Source organism: Balaenoptera acutorostrata, chromosome 15 (assembly GCF_949987535.1).
Source record: "Balaenoptera acutorostrata chromosome 15, mBalAcu1.1, whole genome shotgun sequence".
NCBI classification, from domain to species: domain Eukaryota; kingdom Metazoa; phylum Chordata; class Mammalia; order Artiodactyla; family Balaenopteridae; genus Balaenoptera; species Balaenoptera acutorostrata.
The window spans coordinates 84,573,955-84,592,584 of record NC_080078.1 but is presented as its reverse complement, the minus strand read 5'-3'; the positions used below and the strand labels follow the sequence as shown (position 1 = coordinate 84,592,584).

Genomic DNA, 18,630 nt, shown 5'->3' with positions numbered 1-18,630 from the left:
GATGTTCTTCATCTATTTCAGCCACAATAACACACCCCTGCAGACCGAAGGCAGAAGCTATTTCCTTTGAATAATGTTGCCAGACTTAGAAATAAAAATAGATAATGACCAGTTAAATTTGAATTTCAGGTAAACAACAAATACTTTTGTATATAAGTATGTCCCAAATAATGCAATCTTACATATGAGGCGAGACATTAGTTTTTTTGTTTTAAAAAAATAGATAATAGACATTTACAGAAGTATATTAAGATAGTTGATTTGTTGTTATTTTTAAATGAATTGCTAAATATTTTTTATATTTTTAATTTCTCAATTGATTTCTAATACAGTCAATATTAATAGATATCATCCCCATAAACAAAAGCTCCTTGGAGTTGTTCATGATTTTTTATGAGTATAATGGGTCCTAAGACCAAAAGTTGAAGAACTGAACAGCGGTTTTGAAGCACTGTGTGCTACTGTGAATATTTTGCCACTGGTCACCAAAGGCGGAGGTCAGTTCTTATTGTGTTTCAAAGTGTGGGCTGGAAATAGTATATGCTTTGAATAAAGGAGAGTGAGTTTTTCTTGTAGACTTTGAGCATTAGACTGTTCGGATGCCTCAGGCTCAAATTTGTTTAAATGAACTAAGAGAGCTTCCTGGAAGATGGATGAGACTTCGGAGGTGGTTCCAGGGAGGATAGAGCCCCAGGTATTTGGGGAGCAGAGAGCAGACCGGGGTACCTGGAGGCCAGGGATGAGGCCGGAGCACTGCTGGGTGCACTGAGCCGCTTTGGTCCTGGAGAGCAGCCCTCCCGGGTTAGACCATGACTCCCAGCAGGAGACCAGGTGACGCTTACCTGGGAGAGAGGGATGAGCTGAAAGGTGTGTGGCGGGGAGGTGTATGTTCATGAGAGAAAGACTGCAAGGAAGACCATCAGTTAGGGCATTAACAGTAACGCAGAAGTGGTCGTATATTCCATCTGAATAATCATGCCATTTTAAGTAAAACAAATAAAATGTGTACTTTCGCTTGGCTCTCTCTATATTCTTGTCCTGATGTCCCAAATGATTTACTCATATAAATCTTAGTTAAAATTTTTGGCGATTTCTTTGCCAAGAACAATTATTTTCACCCAAATGCTTTTTTTTTTTTAAAAAGGAATTTATTAAATTTATTTATTTATTTATTTATTTTTGGCTGCGTTGGTCTTCATTGCTGCGCATGGGCTTTCTCTAGTTGCAGTGAGCGGGGGCTACTCTTTGTTGCAGTGTGTGGGCTTCTCATTGCGGTGGCTTCTCTTGTTGTAGAGCACGGGCTCTAGGCATGCGGGCTTCAGTAGTTGTGGCACATGGGCTCAGTAGTTGCGGCTCTCGGGCTCTAGAGTGCAGGCTCAGTAGCTGTAGCTCACGGGCTTAGTTGCTCCGCGGCATGTGGGATCCTCCCGGACCAGGGCTCGAACCTGTGTCCCCTGCGTTGGCAGGTGGATTCTTAACCACTGTGCCACCGGGGAAGTCCCCCACTATGCTTTTAAATCAATATGAAGATTTGTAACACTATCAGGAAGTAGCCGGGACAATGTTTAGATGCTTAATGTCCTTCAGACAATAGATTTTCAAGTTTGCAGGTTCCATCCGCCCTTTGTAAACTCAGGTCATGGCAAATAACTGTAGAAGTAGGTCTGCAAATACATAAGCTGTTTTGGAGGGGAAATTGATTATGGTTTCACTCCCCAAGGTATGTTCTACTGCATCCCCCCTGGGACTGTGGGACCAGCTGGGATTAATCGTGAGAACTTGGTAACCTGATGGCAGGGACTGTGTAAGCTTGTTTCCCAGAGGCCAGACCGCGCTACTTCCACGGTAGTGCTGTGTCAAGAATGCATTTGCTTTGTTTTTTCTTAAAAATGCACACATCTTTGGGGAGGAAAAAAAAAAGGTATACAATAAATAACGTCTGATGCTAAAAAAGTTCCTGTCAGTAGCTCAGCCATTTGTTTTCCTTCCCTTCTAGGAACGTCATATGACAGTTCACATACGTACCCACACTGGAGAGAAGCCGTTTGCCTGCCCCTCCTGCAATAGATGTTTCCGACAGCAGCAACTTCTAAACGTGCACTTCAAGAAATACCACGATACAACTTTCGTCCCGACTGTTTACAAATGCCCCAGGTGTGGCAAAGGCTTTTCCCGCTTGGTAAGCTCACTCAAGTCCCAATAAATCCTCCTTGAAAAGATCCCTGTGTCCCCAGGCACGGTGTCACACTTGGGCAGTTTTATCCTGATTATAGAAGCTTGCCAGGATTTAAGACAGCATCTGTCATGCCTTAAGAAAGTGGTTATTAGTTTTTTAGAGTCACAAAACTCTTGAAAATCTTATAAACATGTGGTTTCCCTTCCGTGAAAAAAGACACTCCTGCAGACAGAATCTTGCAAATGGCTTTAGGGAGTTCTCAGACTCCCAAACAATCTACAAAGAACCCCTGCTTTTAGGGTAACATTTTAAAAATTGTCCCTGTGGATTAGATTTAGGCTACTTCACAGAGAGAATGCAATTTTTAATATGTTTTGTAGATATTCTTAGAATAGGGCTCTCGGTACTGTGCTCAGAAATACATTTACTCTTCAATTTTATTTTTTTAGGTGTCGTACTAGTTATCTATTGCATAACAGATTACCTCGAGACATAGTGGCTTAAGACAACCAACATTTGTTACGTCTCATTTTCTGTGGGTCGGGAAGTTGGGAGTGGCTCAGCTGGGTGGCTCTGCCTCTGGGTCTCTCGTGAGTTGCAGTCTGGATGTTGTCAGGGGCCGCAGTCATTTGATGGCTTGACTAGAGCCGGAGGCACTGCTTCCAAGATGGCGTGCCCCACATGGCTGTTGGCAGGAGGCTTCAGTTCCTCACTACGTGGACCTCTCCGTTGGGCTGCTCAAGTGTCCTCGTGACCAGAGCGAGAGAGAGCAAGGAGGAAGCCACAGTGTCCCCTAATCTTAGAAGTGACACGACCCTGCTTCTGTTCATTAGAAATGCATCATATAATTCAGCCCATACTCAAGGGGTGAGGAGTAAAGTCCCTTTTGAAAGAAAGCGTGTCAAAGAATTTGTGGACATTTTAAAGCCACCACAGATGATTAGCTAGATCCCTAGATGATGTGTGTACTTTATAAAAGTTTAAAATTATCTGAACTTGACTATTCTTATGGAAGAAACTATCTTTTCTCTTAGAAGAAGATGGTAGGGTAGTTGTGTTTTTTGGGTAATGTGTGGGACAGTTCTGGAGTGTTAATGCTATTAGTTCAAAATTTCAAACAGAAGCGGTGGCAGTGCTCCAAAAATAGTGTCATTCATACTGAGTTAAAATTGTAAAGAAGCTGCCCTTTGGTGTGAGAAACAAGAAAGCAGAGAAAAGAATAAGTCAGCCTCATAGAATCCTTCAGAACATAAAGTCAGAAGTTTTGAAACTTTTCCTTCCATTTGAGAAAGCACATTGGGACTTGCATCTAGAATATAGAAAGAATTTTTACAACACTATAATAAAAAGTTAAATACCCTATTAAAAACAGGCAAAGGGGGCTTCCCTGGTGGCGCAGTGGTTGAGAATCTGCCTGCCAATGCAGGGGACACGGGTTCGAGCCCTGGTCTGGGAAGATCCCACATGCCGCGGAGCAGCTAGGCCCATGAGCCACAACTACTGAGCCTGCGCGTCTGGAGCCTGTGCTCCGCAACAAGAGAGGCCGTGATAGTGAGAGGCCCGCGCACCACGATGAAGAGTGGCCCCCACTTGCCGCAACTAGAGAAAGCCCTTGCACAGAAAACGAAGACCCAACACAGCCAAAAATAAATAAATAAATAAATAAATAAATAAATAAATAAATAAATAAATTTAGACCAAAAAAAAAAACAGGCAAAGGATCTAAGTAGACATTTCTCCAAAGAAGATATACAGATGGCCGATAGGCACATGAAAACATTCATCGCTGAGGAAATGCAAATCAAAATCACAGTGAGATACCCCTAGGACGAGCCATTAGAATGGCTGTGATCAAAGAAGGCAGATAATAAAAGATATGGGAAAACTGAACCTGTTACACATCGCTGGTGGGATTTTTAAATGGTGAAGTCACCTTGTAAAACAGTCTGGCAGTTCCTCAAAAAGTTAAACATAGAGTTACCATGTGACCCAGCAATTCCACTCCTAGGCATGTATCCCAAAGAGTTGAAACATATGGCCACACAAAAACTTGTACACAAATGTTCACAGCAGCATTATTCATAATAGCCAAAAAGTGGAAACTACCCAAATGTCCATCAACTAATGAACAGATAAAACATGGCCGGCCCATACACTGGAATATTATTCAACCACGAAAAGAAGTGAAACACTGGTACATGCTATATAACATGGGTGAACCTTGAAAAAAGCCAGACACAGAAGGCTACGTATTATATGATCCATCCTGATGAAATGTCCAGAACAGGCAAATTCATAGAGACAGAAAGTAGATGAGTGGTTGCCAGGAGCTGGAAGGAAGGGAAATGCAGAGTGACTGTTTACGGTATAGGATTTCTTTCTGAAATGTTCTAAAATTGATTGTGGTGGATAGTTGCACAATTCTGTGAATGAACTAAAAACCTTGAATTATGCATTTTAAACAGGTGAATTTTACGGTATGGGAATTATATCTCAATTAAGCTGTTTAAAAAAAATAAAAGAAAGGGATTTCCCATTTCTGGTTCCATGTGTAAGGAACTTGGAAGTCACTACTTCATCCTAACAAGTAAAAAGCTGAACAGAGTGAAAAATCAACAACTCTTTAGGATCCGTAAAAGAGGTGAGGCCACAGGGCAGACCGCTGCCCCCAAGCTTGGAGACATAGACAGGTAAATGCAGGGAGTTCCCTCTTACCTGAGCAGAGACTTAGAAGCAGGAACTGCTGTGGAAGCCAGTGCCGGTGTAGGAGAACCAGAGCTGTCATTGATGAATTGCTGGAGGCTCGGTGTGGGCAACTCTGAGTGTTGAAAGGTGCAGGGGGATCCAGTCGTAGGGGGATCCCCACAATATTGTGAGCTTTACCACCAGGAGTTTAACAAGGTTCCCACAGCGAACATCTAAGAAAAAACCAAAAAATCTCCTTCTGCTTCCTGCAGGGGGAGTGGAAAAGGAACCATTCTTCTTAACAAGGCCTGTCCTGGGGGTAGACTAGTTAACCAGTGCCTAATCTGCTGGGGTTTTATCAGAGCCTAACTGACCTGGGGAAGGGAAATACCCAACTCCACCCCATTCTAGACATTCTGTCCCACCCAAGAGGGGAGAAAAAAGAAACTGAGAAACCACAGTCCAGAGGCACAGGCTCACGAAAAGGCCGAGCCTTCAACACAGGCTGGAGAATGCACCCCACACCACCACATTACTAAAGGCTTATTTACGGCAGCTTCTTTTATCCAATAAAAAGAAAATTTCCAAGGCGTGCCAAACAGCAAAAAACACAATCTGAAGAGACAGAGCAAGCATCAGGAATGGCGGGGATGATGGAGTTATCAGGCCAGGAGCTTAAAACAACTATGATTCACGTGCTAAGAGCACTAACAGAAAAAGTAGGCAGCACGCAATGTAAGCAGAGCTGGAAATCCAAAGAAAGAACCAAAAAGAAGTGCTAGAGATCAACAACAATGTAACAGAAATGAAGAATGCTCTGATGAAGGAAATCAAAGAAGAACTAAATGGAGAAATATTCCACGTTCATGGACAAGAAAACTCGATATCATTAAGACGTCACCTATAGATTCAATGCAATTCCTATCAAAATCTCAGCAAGTTATTTTGTGGATATTGACAGACTGATTCTAAGGTTTACAGAGAGAACAAAAGACCCAGAATCGCCAACACAGTATTGAAGGAGAAGAATAAAGTTGGAGGACTGATGCTACCCGACTTCAAATAAAGCTTCAGTAATCAAGAGATAGTGCAGTATTGCTGCAAGAACAGACAAACGGATCAATGGAACAGAATAGAGAGCCCAGAAATAGACATCCGTAAATACAGTCATCTGATCTCTGAGGAAGGAGCAAAGGCAAGACAATGGAAAAAAGATAATCTTTTCAACAAATGATGCTGGAACAACTGGACATCCACGTGCAAAAAAAAAAAAAGGAATCTAAATACAGACCTTACACCCTTCACAAAAATTAACTCAAGAATGGGTCACAGGGAGAAGAGGAAGCTGGGACGAAGTGAGAGAGTAACACTGACATATGTACACTACCAAAGGTAAAATGGATGGCTAGTGGGAAGCAGCTGCATAGCACAGGGAGATCAGCTCAATGCTTTGTGACAACCTAGAGGGGTGGGATAGGGAGGGTGGGAGGGAGGGGATATGGGGCTATATGTATACATTTAGCTGATTCACTTTGTTGTACAGCAGAAACTGACACAACATTGTAAAGCAATTATACTCCAATAAAGATATAAGAAAACAAAAAATTGGGTCACAGACCTAAATGTAAAACACAAAACTATAAAAGTCCTAGAAAATACCATATGAAAAAAATCTAGATGACCTTGGTATGGTGATGACTTTTTAGATAAAACACCAAAGACATGATCCATGAGAGAAAAAACTGATAAGCTGGGCTTCAATAAAATTAAAAACTTCTGTGAAAGACTATGTCAGAAGAATGAGAACATAAGCTACAAACTAGGAGAAAATATTTACAAAAGTCACATCTGATAAAAGATTTATCCAGAATATAAAGAACTCTTAAAACTCAACAATAAGAAAACAACCCTGTTAAAAAATGGGCCAAGGACTTTGACACCTCACCAAAGAAGATATACAGATGGCAAATAACCATATGAAAAATTGTTCCCCATCATATATCATCAGGGAAATACAAATTAAAACAATGAGATACCACAACACATTGGAATGGCCAAAATCCGGAACACTGACAACACCAAACGCCAGCGAGGAGGTGGAACAACGGAAATTCTTCTTCATTGTTGGTGGCAGTGTAAAATGGTGCAGCCAGTTTGGAAGACAGTTTGGAACTTTCTTAAAAACATACTCATACCACACAATTCCACAGTCGTGCTCTTTGGTATTTACCCAAAAGAGTTGAAAGCTTATGTCCACACAAAAACCTACACACAGGTGTTTATAGCAGCTTTACTCATAATTGCCCAAACTTGGAAACAACCAAGACTTCCTTGAGTAGGTGGATGGATAAACAAACTGTGGTGCATCCAGACAGTGGAATATTACTGAGCACTAAAAAGAAACAAGCCAGCAAGCCATGAAAAGACATGGAGAGGGACTTCCCTGGCAGTCCAGTGGTTGGGACTTTGCCTTCCAATGCAGGGGGTGCGGGTTCGATCCCTGGTCGGGGAACTAAGATCCCACATGGCCTCGCAGCCAAAAAACCAAAACAGAAAAAAGAAGCAATATTGTAACAGATTCAATAAAGGCTTTAAAAATGGTCCACATCAACAATGAGACGCCTGATTGAACACCTGTATGGACCATAGCCTCCTGGACTTGGGTGGATTTTGACCCACCTCTTGGATGGCTCCTTGTGAGCAAACAGCAGTAAGATGGAGAAGGTGGAGAAGTTTCGTGGTCTATATACCTTCCTTTTCTTTTGTTTTCCCTCCTCTCCCTTGTCCCTTTCCGACTCCTCCTTCTTGAGTAGATTGTAAAGAAAATGTTAGCATCAGAGAACTAGAATTGGATTGAAAGGGCTTCCAAGAATGGAGAGAAAAGCTTTGGTAGAGGACCAGATAAGTCAAGGGATCTTAACCACGCGGCAAGTGTGTGATTTGTCTTGGATGGCGCCAGAGTGCTTTTTCTGGAACTGCATCATTTTGACAGCGCCACATATGCTCATTTAACACAAATTTGTGAAGGACTTACTAGGTGCCAGGCTCTGTGCTAGCCCTAAGGACGCCGGATTCATAAGGTTGGAGTTATGTCTTTGAGGATCGTTAAATCTATTAGTTCCCTAACATTGTCACTCTTTTTTTTTGCTGTTACTCTTTTTTTTTTTAATTAAAAACATTTTTTTAGGTAGAGAACTTCTTATTAATTCCCTTTATATAATTTAAAAAGCAGGTTTTTCATGTAATAATTTAGCATGGCATAAATGTTTAATCATTACAGTTGGAAAATTGTTACTCTTTTTTTTTTTAAATTTATTTATTTATTTTTGGCTGTGTTGGGTCTTCGTTTCTGTGCGAGGGCTTTCTCTAGTTGCGGCGAGCAGGGGCCACTCTTCATCGCGGCGCGCGGGCCTCTCACTGTCGCGGCCTCTCTTGTTGCGGAGCACAGGCTCCAGACGTGCAGGCTCAGTAGTTGTGGCTCACGGGCCCAGTTGCTCCGCGGCATGTGGGATCCTCCCAGACCAGGGCTCAAACCCGTGTCCCCTGCATTGGCAGGCAGACTCTCAACCACTGCGCCACCAAGGAAGTCCCTGTTACTCTTATTTTTAAGAGAAGTTACAAAAGTTAATGGTAATCCAAAACCAACAAAACAATGGCAACAACAACAAAAACATTTAATATCAAAGAAAAACTTCTATTTTGAAGATGTTATCTAGAAAGAGTGAATACTTTAATTAAGTGAAATAATGATTATTTATGGACTTATGGTTACTTACTGGTTTTTGTGTGCATAGTTCTTTGAAGATCTAGCATGACCAGTGCTGAATACTTCTATTCAACTTGTGATTCCCAAGAAAAGGAATGGGTGTCACTTTCATCTCTTTCGCTGAACTTGTAAATACAAGAAGTGGCATTGTTATCAGTACATTATCTTTCTCTAGGAGGACAACAGTATAGTTTGAATTAACTTCCTGTGTTAGGAGTTCATAGTATACACAGTAATACAAAATGAACTGCAGCAACTGCTTGTGGGGTAAAGGATTATAAGTGTCCCAGATTAATGAAAATGGTGCAATTCTCCTCAGATTTCCCCTTTCTGAACATGAGAGCAGCCAGTTATTTTCCTGTTGAAAATTCTCAGATGTTGTATGACAGCGAGTGGAGTGAAGCTATTTCTTCATTAAGAATAGCTATTAAACGTCTATTTCTTTTCTCTCTAAAAAAGACTTGATGGCACAGGCATAAAGAACTACTGACTAAATACTTGGTTTTCATTCTTAGCCTCACAATACACAATGGGCAAAATATAACAATTAGATGGTAGAAACTTAATATTTACTTTCAAAGTTATGGGGCAGGACATTTCAAGAATTGGAAGAAGTTTTATAAAAATTGTTCATAAAGAAAACCTCAAATTTCTTTTTAGCTTCCAAAATAGTTGAAATTGCAAGATCATGTTTTTGACCACTGCAAAAAAAATTTTTTTAATCAGCAATACAAATTTGAATATTTAAAAATCACTCTTTTATAACATTATTAAGACTAAAGGAGAAATCAAGAATAGAATTAAAATTATATTTAAAACTTACGAACAGCACATGTCCAAACTAACGGGATGCAGCCAAAAACTACAGCTATTCGAGTCCTTTGCATTTCCATTTGAATTTTAGAATTCGCTTGTCAATATTTGTAAAGTTGTAGCTTTAAATGAGTTTATAATACAAAATGTAAAAGAGGAAATAAACATTTAAATTAATATTTTAGAAAGAGCAAAAAAAAAGAAGGTCCACATCAAAAAAATCTTAAAAAATAAAAAAAGACATGGAGGAACTTTAAATGCACATTAAGTGAAAGAAGCCAATCGGAAAAGACTCCATACTGTATGATTTCAACTCTGTGGCACTCTGGAAAAGGCAAAACCGTGGAGACAATAAGAAGACCAGCGGTCGCTTGGGGTTGGGGTTTGGGGGAAGAAAGAATAGGCAGACCACAGAGGATTTGTAGGGAAGAAAATCTACCTCCCTCTCAATTTTGCTGTGAACCTAAAACTGCTCTTTAAAAAATTGTGTTTAAAAATAGACAAATAAATGAAAGTGTATCTGGATACTCAAATTCAATTTAATTTTTTAAAAGTATATGATTCACGGGCTTCCCTGGTGGCACAGTGGTTGAGAATCTGCCTGCCAATGCAGGGGACACGGGTTCGAGCCCTGGTCTGGGAAGATCCCACATGCCGCGGAGCAACTAGGCCCGTGAGCCACAATTACTGAGCCTGCGCGTCTGGAGCCTGTGCTCCGCAAAGAGAGGCCACGACAGTGAGAGGCCCGCGCACCGCGATGAAGAGTGGCCCCCGCTCGCCGCAACTAGAGAAAGCCCTCGCACAGAAATGAAGATCCAACACAGCCATAAATAAATAAATAAATAAATAAAATAAACCCAAAGTTTAAAAAAAAAAAAGTAAGCTGAAATATTAAAAAAAAAAAAAAGTATATGATTCACAAACTTCCATTCTTTAGCCCACAGTGGTCCCAGTGTATCTCTATACCAGAATGTCACAGGGCCACCCCTCTCCTCCCCAGTAAGGACCCCTGCTCTGGATTCAGAATACTGGGCGCCTCCTCTCTTGAGAAACATTTCCCTGACACAGATGTTTGTTATATTACTTTGCCCCCTGGGCCTAAATGTCCATATGTTTACCTAAAATCTTACCCCACTTATTTTTTTAAAGGCTGGATGTGTGTTTGTTTGTTTTGTTTGCTCATCCAAACTGGTGTCAGGAGTTCTTAACCATGAACTTTGTGAAGTTGTAGGGAGACTGTGTATGGAGATACACATGCCCTTTGCTGGGGAAGGAGCCTTGCTTTTTATCATATTCACAAAGGAATCCTTGACTCCAAAAGGCTTGGTTTTATATACTTCATCATCCTATAAACCAGGGATTGGCACACTTTTTTCTGTAAAGGGCCAGAGAGTAAATATTTTCAGCTTCACAGACCAGTTTCTGCCCCAACTACTCAAGTCTGCCGTTGTAGCTCAAAAGCAGTTTGCCAACCCCTATGGATAAGCATAAAATGGAAGAAATTTAAACACCATCCCCCTCCCCTTACATGTGGATCCTTCCTCTTTCCCCCGACGCACCAGGACAGTCCTGAGCTCCACTCTGAAGTCTCGATGGAAATTAGGGGTCACATTTTATATAATCAGCATATTTAATGACATGCCGCCAGTATCTTACTTTAGCATATGGACTTAGTGTAAGTGTTCTCACTTATTTTAAACCATCCTGAGTGTTCATAGACAAAAATATATCGTTACTAGGTTTGATAGGAAAGCTCCGAGCTGCCTTTTTAATTCCAAATGTTGTACAGTTTTAATACCTCCTCCATCCTTTACCTCTGGAGGGAAGCTGGCAGGGCAGTAAAATGCCCATGGTATATTATTGATTTTCATAAAATCGAGGATATATTGAATTTTTCAAGCCTCACTTCAGTAGAAGCAGTCTAGGAAAATAAATTTGGCCTTCTCATTGACGACCATGACTTTAAAAATATTTAAAAATAAGCGGGGTTTCGGCTAGACCAAAACACAACAGAAAAGGGTCACCTTTTTAAAAAATCATCTTTTCTGTACAAGATTACCCAAGGCGCGCGCTCCTCCCCGCTTCCCGTCTCTTTAGCCGTGGGTTTTCCACGCCATTCCCAGTGATGCTGGCTTTCCCTGTGCTCTCATTTCTCTGGCAGAATAACATGCAGAGACACTTGAAAACGTGTGGCTCTGGGCAAGAAAAGCCAACCACCTCGGAAAAAGGAAGACGAACAAAAAAGAGGAAGCCGACCATCCCGAAAGAGACGGCCAAGGAAGCCGGTACGTCATGTTAAATGAATCAGGTTTTATTTTGACGGCGGTTTTCTGGTTGTACGTTTCCCTGGGTGCTGAGCGTTACGGTGCAGGGGACGCATCCAGAAACCCTAAGTGTCCGACCCCAGCAGGCGCCTGGTCCCAGCAGCCATTGCTGCTGCCACCCCGACGGGCGGGTTGGTGAAGTGGGGGGATGCGCAGGGGAAGTGAGCCTGGGGACCCCAGTGGGTCCACACCCCCCCGTCACATGGGGTCCTGGCGGGACGTGAGAGCCAGGCGATGACGCTGCACGTGCCCCCGCTGCCCTTGGTCGTGCTGGTGGACCATCCCTGTGCCTGGTGGAGCTATGGGCCTGTGTCCATCTCCTGGGGCTGCCGCAGCAAAGGACCACATGCTGGGTGGCTTAGAACAATGGGAATTGACTTGCTTGTAGTTCTGGAGGCAGAAGCCCTAAATCAAGGCCATCAGCAGGGCTACGCTCCATCTGCACGCTCCGGGGTGGGGGGGGTGGGCACCCTTCCTTGCCTCTTCCGGCCTCCGGTGGCCCAGGTGCCCGTGGGCCTGTGGTTGCATCACCCTGTCTCTGCCTCTGTCTGCCCGTGTCTGCATCCCCTGTATCTGCGTCTCACCTTTTCTGTCTCTTATACAGACACGTGTCATTGGCTTTAGGGCCTGCCTGGAAGATCCAGGATGATCTCATCTCGAGATCCTTCATTACATCCTCAAAGACCCTTCTTCCAAATAAAGTCCCAGTCCCAGTTTGGGGGTTAGGATGTGGACGTGTCTTTTGCGGGGCTGCCATTCAACCCACTCCAGGCGTCAGTCTTTTCCCTCCGGCCTCAGGGAGCAGGTGTGAGTCCCCAGGTTAACACAGGGGCTGTCCGTGCCCTGTCGGCCCTGTGAATGGCTCTGCTCCACGAGGGGGAGGCCCTAGCTCCTGTGCAGCTGTTCTGTATGTTTTCTGTTCCTTTCGTATGAGACTCTTAGAACTTAGAGTGTGATTGGAAACCAAGGCAACCTTCAGCAAAAACAAATGGAAAATGTTTGCATGACGTCCTCATCCTTTAAATTCCCTAGATTTTGATTCCAGCCCCAATCCTGGACTTGTGAATGTTCCCACGGATAGCTGGAAGCCTCTTCCTTCCTTCAAGGGTTGTCAGATAAAGTGGAGGACACGCCCAGTTAAATTTGAATTGCAGATAAACAATGAATAACTTTGTCGTATGAGTATATCCCACACGCTATCTGGGATAAACTTATGCTAAGCAATGATTCAGTGTTTATCGGAAACTCACGTTTAACAGGGCGTCCTGCAGTCCGTCCCTTTCCCCTCGTCACGCCACCCAAGGTCACTGCATTCCGCCGGCCTTTCCCTGCTCTCTGCAGCCCTCGCACTGCTGACCGGCCATCTCTTGACCTCCTGACCCACTTGCTACAGGCGCAGCCTCCTGGCGTTTCTCCTGCCCCTCTAGCTGCCCTCCCCCGACCCCGCTTCTGACCATAGCTCCTCCTCCTCCACAGTCGGCCTGGTGCCCATAGAGGACCGCTGCCCCCATGCCCACAGCTGTGTCATGTCCACACCTGTATTCACATCCACACCTGCACCCACACCTGTGTCATGTCCACACCTGCACCCATGTCCACATCTGCACCCATACCTGTGCCATGTCCACACCTGTATCCACATCCACACCTGTGTCATGTCCACACCTGCACCCATGTCCACACCTGCACCCATACCTGTGTCATGTCCACACCTGTGTCATGTCCGAGCTGCTCCATATCCACACCTACACCCACACCTGTGTCATGTCCACACCTATATCCACATCCACATCTGCACCCATACCTGTGTCATGTCCACACCTGCACCCATGTCCACACCTGCACCCACACCTGTGTCATGTCCACACCTGCGCCATGTCCACACCTGTATCCATACCTCCGCACTTATGCCCTCGCCCTCGTCCACAGCTGTGTCCACACCTGAACCACATCCACACCAGGCCCACGCCCTGTCCTTCAGGCGGGTCACTGGCGTCCAGAACTGCAGCCCCCGTAGCCTCTGCAGACCGGGGGTGAATATTCAGCTGCCTGGTGAGCACCTCTGCTCAGCTGCCTCAAACTCAGTCCATCCAAAACTGAAGTCTTGACCCCCCTCCGCCATCCCTCCCACCCTCGGCCTGGTTCTCTCCCACGTCTCCGACCCACACCGGCGTCTGGGCCCCTGAAGCCGCGGCTCGCACTGGCAGCCCCTCTCGGCCACATCTGGAGGCAGCCGGTCCTGGCACCTCAGCCCCTGCTCATCCCGATTCCACCCCTGCCTCCGCCTGGCCCAGGACACCGTCTCGCAGCGCCTCTCGCGGCCGCCGGGGCACCTTTCGCACGTGCACGTTGGGCTCCTCCATTCTCACCACCCAGCCCCTTCCCTGACCACCCTCTGCTCCAAGGCCCAGGACCCCAGACGCAGCCCCCCAACTCCGGCTCCCAGCCACGCTGGTCCCCTCCCATCCAGGCCAGGCTCAGCCTCTCCTTTGCCGGGGATTCCTGGGTGATGGTGCCCCGGTTCCCCAGGCTTCCACCTGTACCTCCCTGAAAGCTCAGCTCTGAGCCCCGACCGGGTCAGCTCCCTTCACGTGCCCCCAGGACCGTGCCTCTGCTTTGCAGACCCTCACCCGGGGCTGAGTTTCACGTTTCTCTGACCTTCCGGTGAGTGCCCATTCTCAACTGCACCGTGCTCCCCTGCAAGGCGGGCCTGGCCGTCAGGTCGGTCCCCAGCTCCCCCCGACCAGGCTGGCGTCAGTGTCGGTTCACACACCGCTTGTTAAATAAACCAGCGAGTCATGAGCACAGTCTCTTATGGGCAAAGTCAAGCAGGTGAAGTCGACTCAGATCCTTCAACCACGGAAAAGAGATCCCAAGGTCAGGTTCCCCGGACCCCTCGGCTGGATCCCAAGACGCCGACACGAATGTGTGACCTCCCGGCTAATTAGGCACCTAAGGGCCCCCCCTTGATACACAAATGCAGTATCTTCTTTGTGCCTAAATGGTTTGGCACAATTCTTCCTGAATAAGAGTAGCCTTCACTAGCGGCCTTGAAATCGTCACCCTCAGTTGGTGACGTTTCTGCCGGGGAGCAGAGTTCAAGTCTAAGGGCTTCCAGCCTGGGCACCGGCCTCCGCGGTTGCAGGGCAGCACCTCACCCTCATTAATCCTGAGCTGATCTCTCCCCAACGTGCCTTCTGGACGTTGACATTGAAAGAACAGAAAAAAAAGTTTTTTAAGTGATGAAGAGTGGGTCCCCACGTGCGTCTTCTCCCCCATTTACTTACACTAGTCTTTGAAACAGGACCGTTCTGTCGATGAGCTCTGGGAAGGGCCCTGGAGACACGGCTGGCGTTGACTGTTCATGAGCCAGAAGGGCAGAAAGGGCAAAGCTCTTGCAGGTTTAAAAATCGGGGATGAAAAGACTGGATATATTAAAACGTTTTGCATATCGAAGAGGGTCAGCTGTGTATTCAAAGCAAAGTGTGAATTGAGACAAGTAACCTGACTTGTATTAGCCAAAAACAGGACTTAATTCGCACTTCAGGGTTTTTTTTTAACCTACATCCTCCAGGTAATCGTCTCACTTCTACTTTTGCTGTGTTAGTGGGTCAGCGTGTCCCCCACCAGGTCCTCGGTAGATTTCTGCAAGTTACTGTCAGACGGCACCTATTCCACGACTCTTGTGTTTATTTTTGTACACAAGGCCTGGGTCTTATTCCTCTCCCCCCTCCCCCCCGCCCAAATGCTTCAGGGAACCATAAGCAAAACTATGCTGCAGCAAGTTTGAAGTCACATGCGATAAAAGCCTTCTTCTGCACGGGGCCCTCTGTCTCTCATTCCCCATGCCTCGTCAGTGACTTTCCGTGGGTCTTCTTGGGGAGGAATTTGGAAAATGGGTAGGGCGTTGGATGTGGATGTGAGCCTCTGTTTTTAGACTCCCAACGTTGGGCTGACTGTTTAGAAGCCGCTGGAAGGAGGGCAGGGATGGTCACGGATCTGAGTGTGGCTCACAGTGTGTACCTAGCAGGACACTTGACCCGGAGGTGACTCGGGGTATGTTGATTAGCTGATGGGACAGGTGTCCCGAGAGCAGCTGGCCTTTTTCATTTCATCAGTGTCATTCCGTGGGCACCAGGACAAGACTTGTGTAAGACTTCCGGCCACTAATTCACAGGATCTGCATTCACCTTAGGCCGTGGTTCTCAGCGGGAGGTGATTTCGCCCCTCAGGGCACAGGTGCCTGTGTCTGGTGGCATTTCTGGTTGCCACAGCTGGGGGAGGGTGCTTCTGGCACCCCGCGGGTCAAGGCCAGGGAGGCGGCTAGCCACCTAACGGTGCACAGGACAGGTCCCCACAGCAGGGAACCCTACGGCCCTAAATGTCTGCAGAGCTGAGGTTGAGAAGCCCTGCCTTAAAGCTGAGGTTGAGAAGCCCTGCCTTAAAGAGTTGAGATCAGGATATTTGTACTGTCCTATAACTGGAAGTATTGTTTTCTAAAATGCTGTGCTAAAAATTCAGCGATCGTTTCCAAAATACAGTTGCACCGTTTATCAATTCTGATTTCTTGGCTGCTTTATTTTAAATTTGCCAACCCTGTGCCTTTTCCCCAAGAAGCCGCTGCCGAGGAGGCCTCCCTGGTGAGCGGAGAGCAGTACCCGGGAGGGCTGGTTCCCATCGACTTCGGAGAAGCCACGGCTGGAGGCGAGGACCTGGATGAAGACATGACCTGTGAGATGATCCTGGCCATGATGGAGAAGTGATGGGGAGTCAGGGTTCAGTGTTACAACATGTCGTTCTCAATGCACGTTACGAGGGTTTAGCACCGTCTTTGAAACAGTTAAATTCATGACAATGGATGGTCACAGTTTTTCCAGAGCTTGTGGTAGCGCCTAGAATTGTTTGCCTATTTTCAGTTGGGTATTTCAGAAACACTGCAGGTATTTGATAAAGGGCCCAAATCCTGAATTGGAGGATGAAACCTCAAACCTATTAATTCATTCACTTGATACTGGCAGGGTGGCCCACAATGAATGAGCAGTGATTTTTGGATAATAGTCATTTCCATGATAACGTAGACTACTTAGTGCTTCAGCAAACAGGCAAAGCTGGGAAACTACAGGTTGAATTGTACACACCCATGATATTTCTGATACTATGAGTTTTAAACATAAAAGACTAATTTTATGCAAATGAATTATCCATAAAACTTAAAGCTACCATAATACTTTTAATTAGTTCTAAATTCAATGCAAAGGACCCTAATGGTATTTTAAAAAACTGAGTAGAAAAAGAGAAACCTCAGATTAGACTGGAAAGTGATGAGCAATTTTTTTACTGGGGCAGATCAGCAGGGCTCGCTTTGAGATTTTGTATTCTTTCTTAATTTTCTTTGGCAGGTATGAAGTCTTCCCATTACATTCCGTTATAGCTTATTAGTATATCAGTTTGTCACCCTTTTGTTTTGCTAAAACGCCTTTGTTTATATTTTTAAAATAATTGGCCGAGTGAGAAGAAACAGAAAAATCTGATAATGAAAAGGTGTACCTGCAGAGAATTTGTACTTTTTTAGAGCACCTATAATATTTCTCTTTTGCCACACCAAAGAGATTTTCCCACATTCGAGCAGCGCATGAAATGCCTCTTTAGTACTTAAAATTAACTAGTACCTATCTTTATACTGAGTCGTATTTTTCTTCTTTTCTTAGCTCAGCAGCTGCTTTTGCTGTGAACTCCCCTCCACCCCATATTTTAAAATCATTGATAGGTCCTAAGTTCAAATTCTTTTTTTTTTTCAGCTTTATTGTGATATAATTGACAAATAAAATTGTAAGGTATTCAAAGTGTACCTTGTGATGATTTGATATACAATTTGATGTATGTGTGCATTGTGAAAGAATTTCTCCCATCTAGTTGACTAAATTCAAATTCTTAAAATGCTGATCTGCTGTGAAAATACCCCAAGTTCAGAAGCCCCATGTAAGGTGAACATATGGAAGCAATTTCCCAGCAGGAAAGGCAGTATATTCTTTTTATGACAGTGAATTAATTGAAATCACATAATAAGACTAAAACCCCACGGTCTGTTGTATGCTATAATTGGGCCTATTTGAACTTTTGCAGTAGTTTCTTATTCTTTGACTGTTGTTTACAGAGGTTTTTGCAAAACAAAATAAAATAAAATGACTTAAAATTGCCTTTCTTTGTTATATGTGAATGACGGTTCTGAAAAAACGTCTTCTTTGCCTGGTGGGGATGTGGAGAAACTGGAACCCTTGTGCGTTGTTGGTAGACATGTAAAATGGTGCAGATTCTATGGAAACACTATGGTGGTTCCTCAAAAAATTAAAAATAGAATTACCACGTGATTCAGCAATATGGGGATAGACCCAAAAGAATTGAAAGCAGGGTCTTGAAGAGATATTTGTACACCCATGTTCATGGAAGCAATATTCACAGTAGCCAAAAGGTGGAAGTAACTCAGATGTCCATAGATAAATGGATAAACAAAATATGGTCTGTCCATACAATGGAATATCATTAAAAAGGAAGGAAATTTTGACACCTGCCACAGCATGGATGAACCTTGAGGATATTCTGCTAAGTGAAATAAGCCAGCCTCAAAAGGACAAATACTGTATGATTCCACTTATGTGAGCTCCCTAGAGGAGTCAAGTTCATAGAGACAGAAAGCAGAATGGTGGCTGCCAGGGGCCTAGGGGAGGGGGAGGGGGAATTATTGTCTAATGAGGACAGAGTTTCAGTTTGGGAAGACGAAAAGGGTTCCAGAGATTGGTTGCAAAGTGAATGTACTTAACACTGCTGAACTGTACGCTTAAAATGGGTAAGATGCTAAACTTCATGTC

At 44.5% G+C, this 18,630-nt stretch overlaps 2 protein-coding genes across 6 annotated transcripts in view; one reads left to right on the top strand and one right to left on the bottom strand.

Annotated features, from left to right (window-relative positions):
• The window catches only part of CTCFL (CCCTC-binding factor like), a 29,578-nt gene extending 13,051 nt beyond the window's left edge, over positions 1–16,527 (top strand). For 2 of the 5 annotated variants that reach the window (XM_028167274.2, XM_028167272.2), the window contains 3 exons: positions 1,997–2,179; positions 11,602–11,725; positions 16,379–16,527. In XM_028167274.2, coding sequence (XP_028023075.1) covers positions 1,997–2,179; positions 11,602–11,725; positions 16,379–16,527 — 456 coding nt within the window. Of the gene's footprint in view, positions 1–1,996; positions 2,258–2,655; positions 3,456–11,601; positions 11,726–16,378 lie in introns of those variants that run through there. The other 3 variants (XM_028167275.2, XM_028167273.2, XM_007185257.1) reach the window with 3 other exon arrangements.
• RBM38 (RNA binding motif protein 38) overlaps positions 8,202–18,630 on the bottom strand; it is a 91,136-nt gene continuing 80,707 nt past the window's right edge. Inside the window, exons 4-5 of the mRNA XM_057529806.1 lie at positions 8,638–8,752; positions 8,202–8,459 (exon numbers count right to left, since the gene is read on the bottom strand). Of these exons, the coding sequence (XP_057385789.1) occupies positions 8,668–8,752 (85 nt within the window). The 3' untranslated portion in view covers positions 8,202–8,459; positions 8,638–8,667. The remainder of the gene's footprint in view (positions 8,460–8,637; positions 8,753–18,630) is intronic.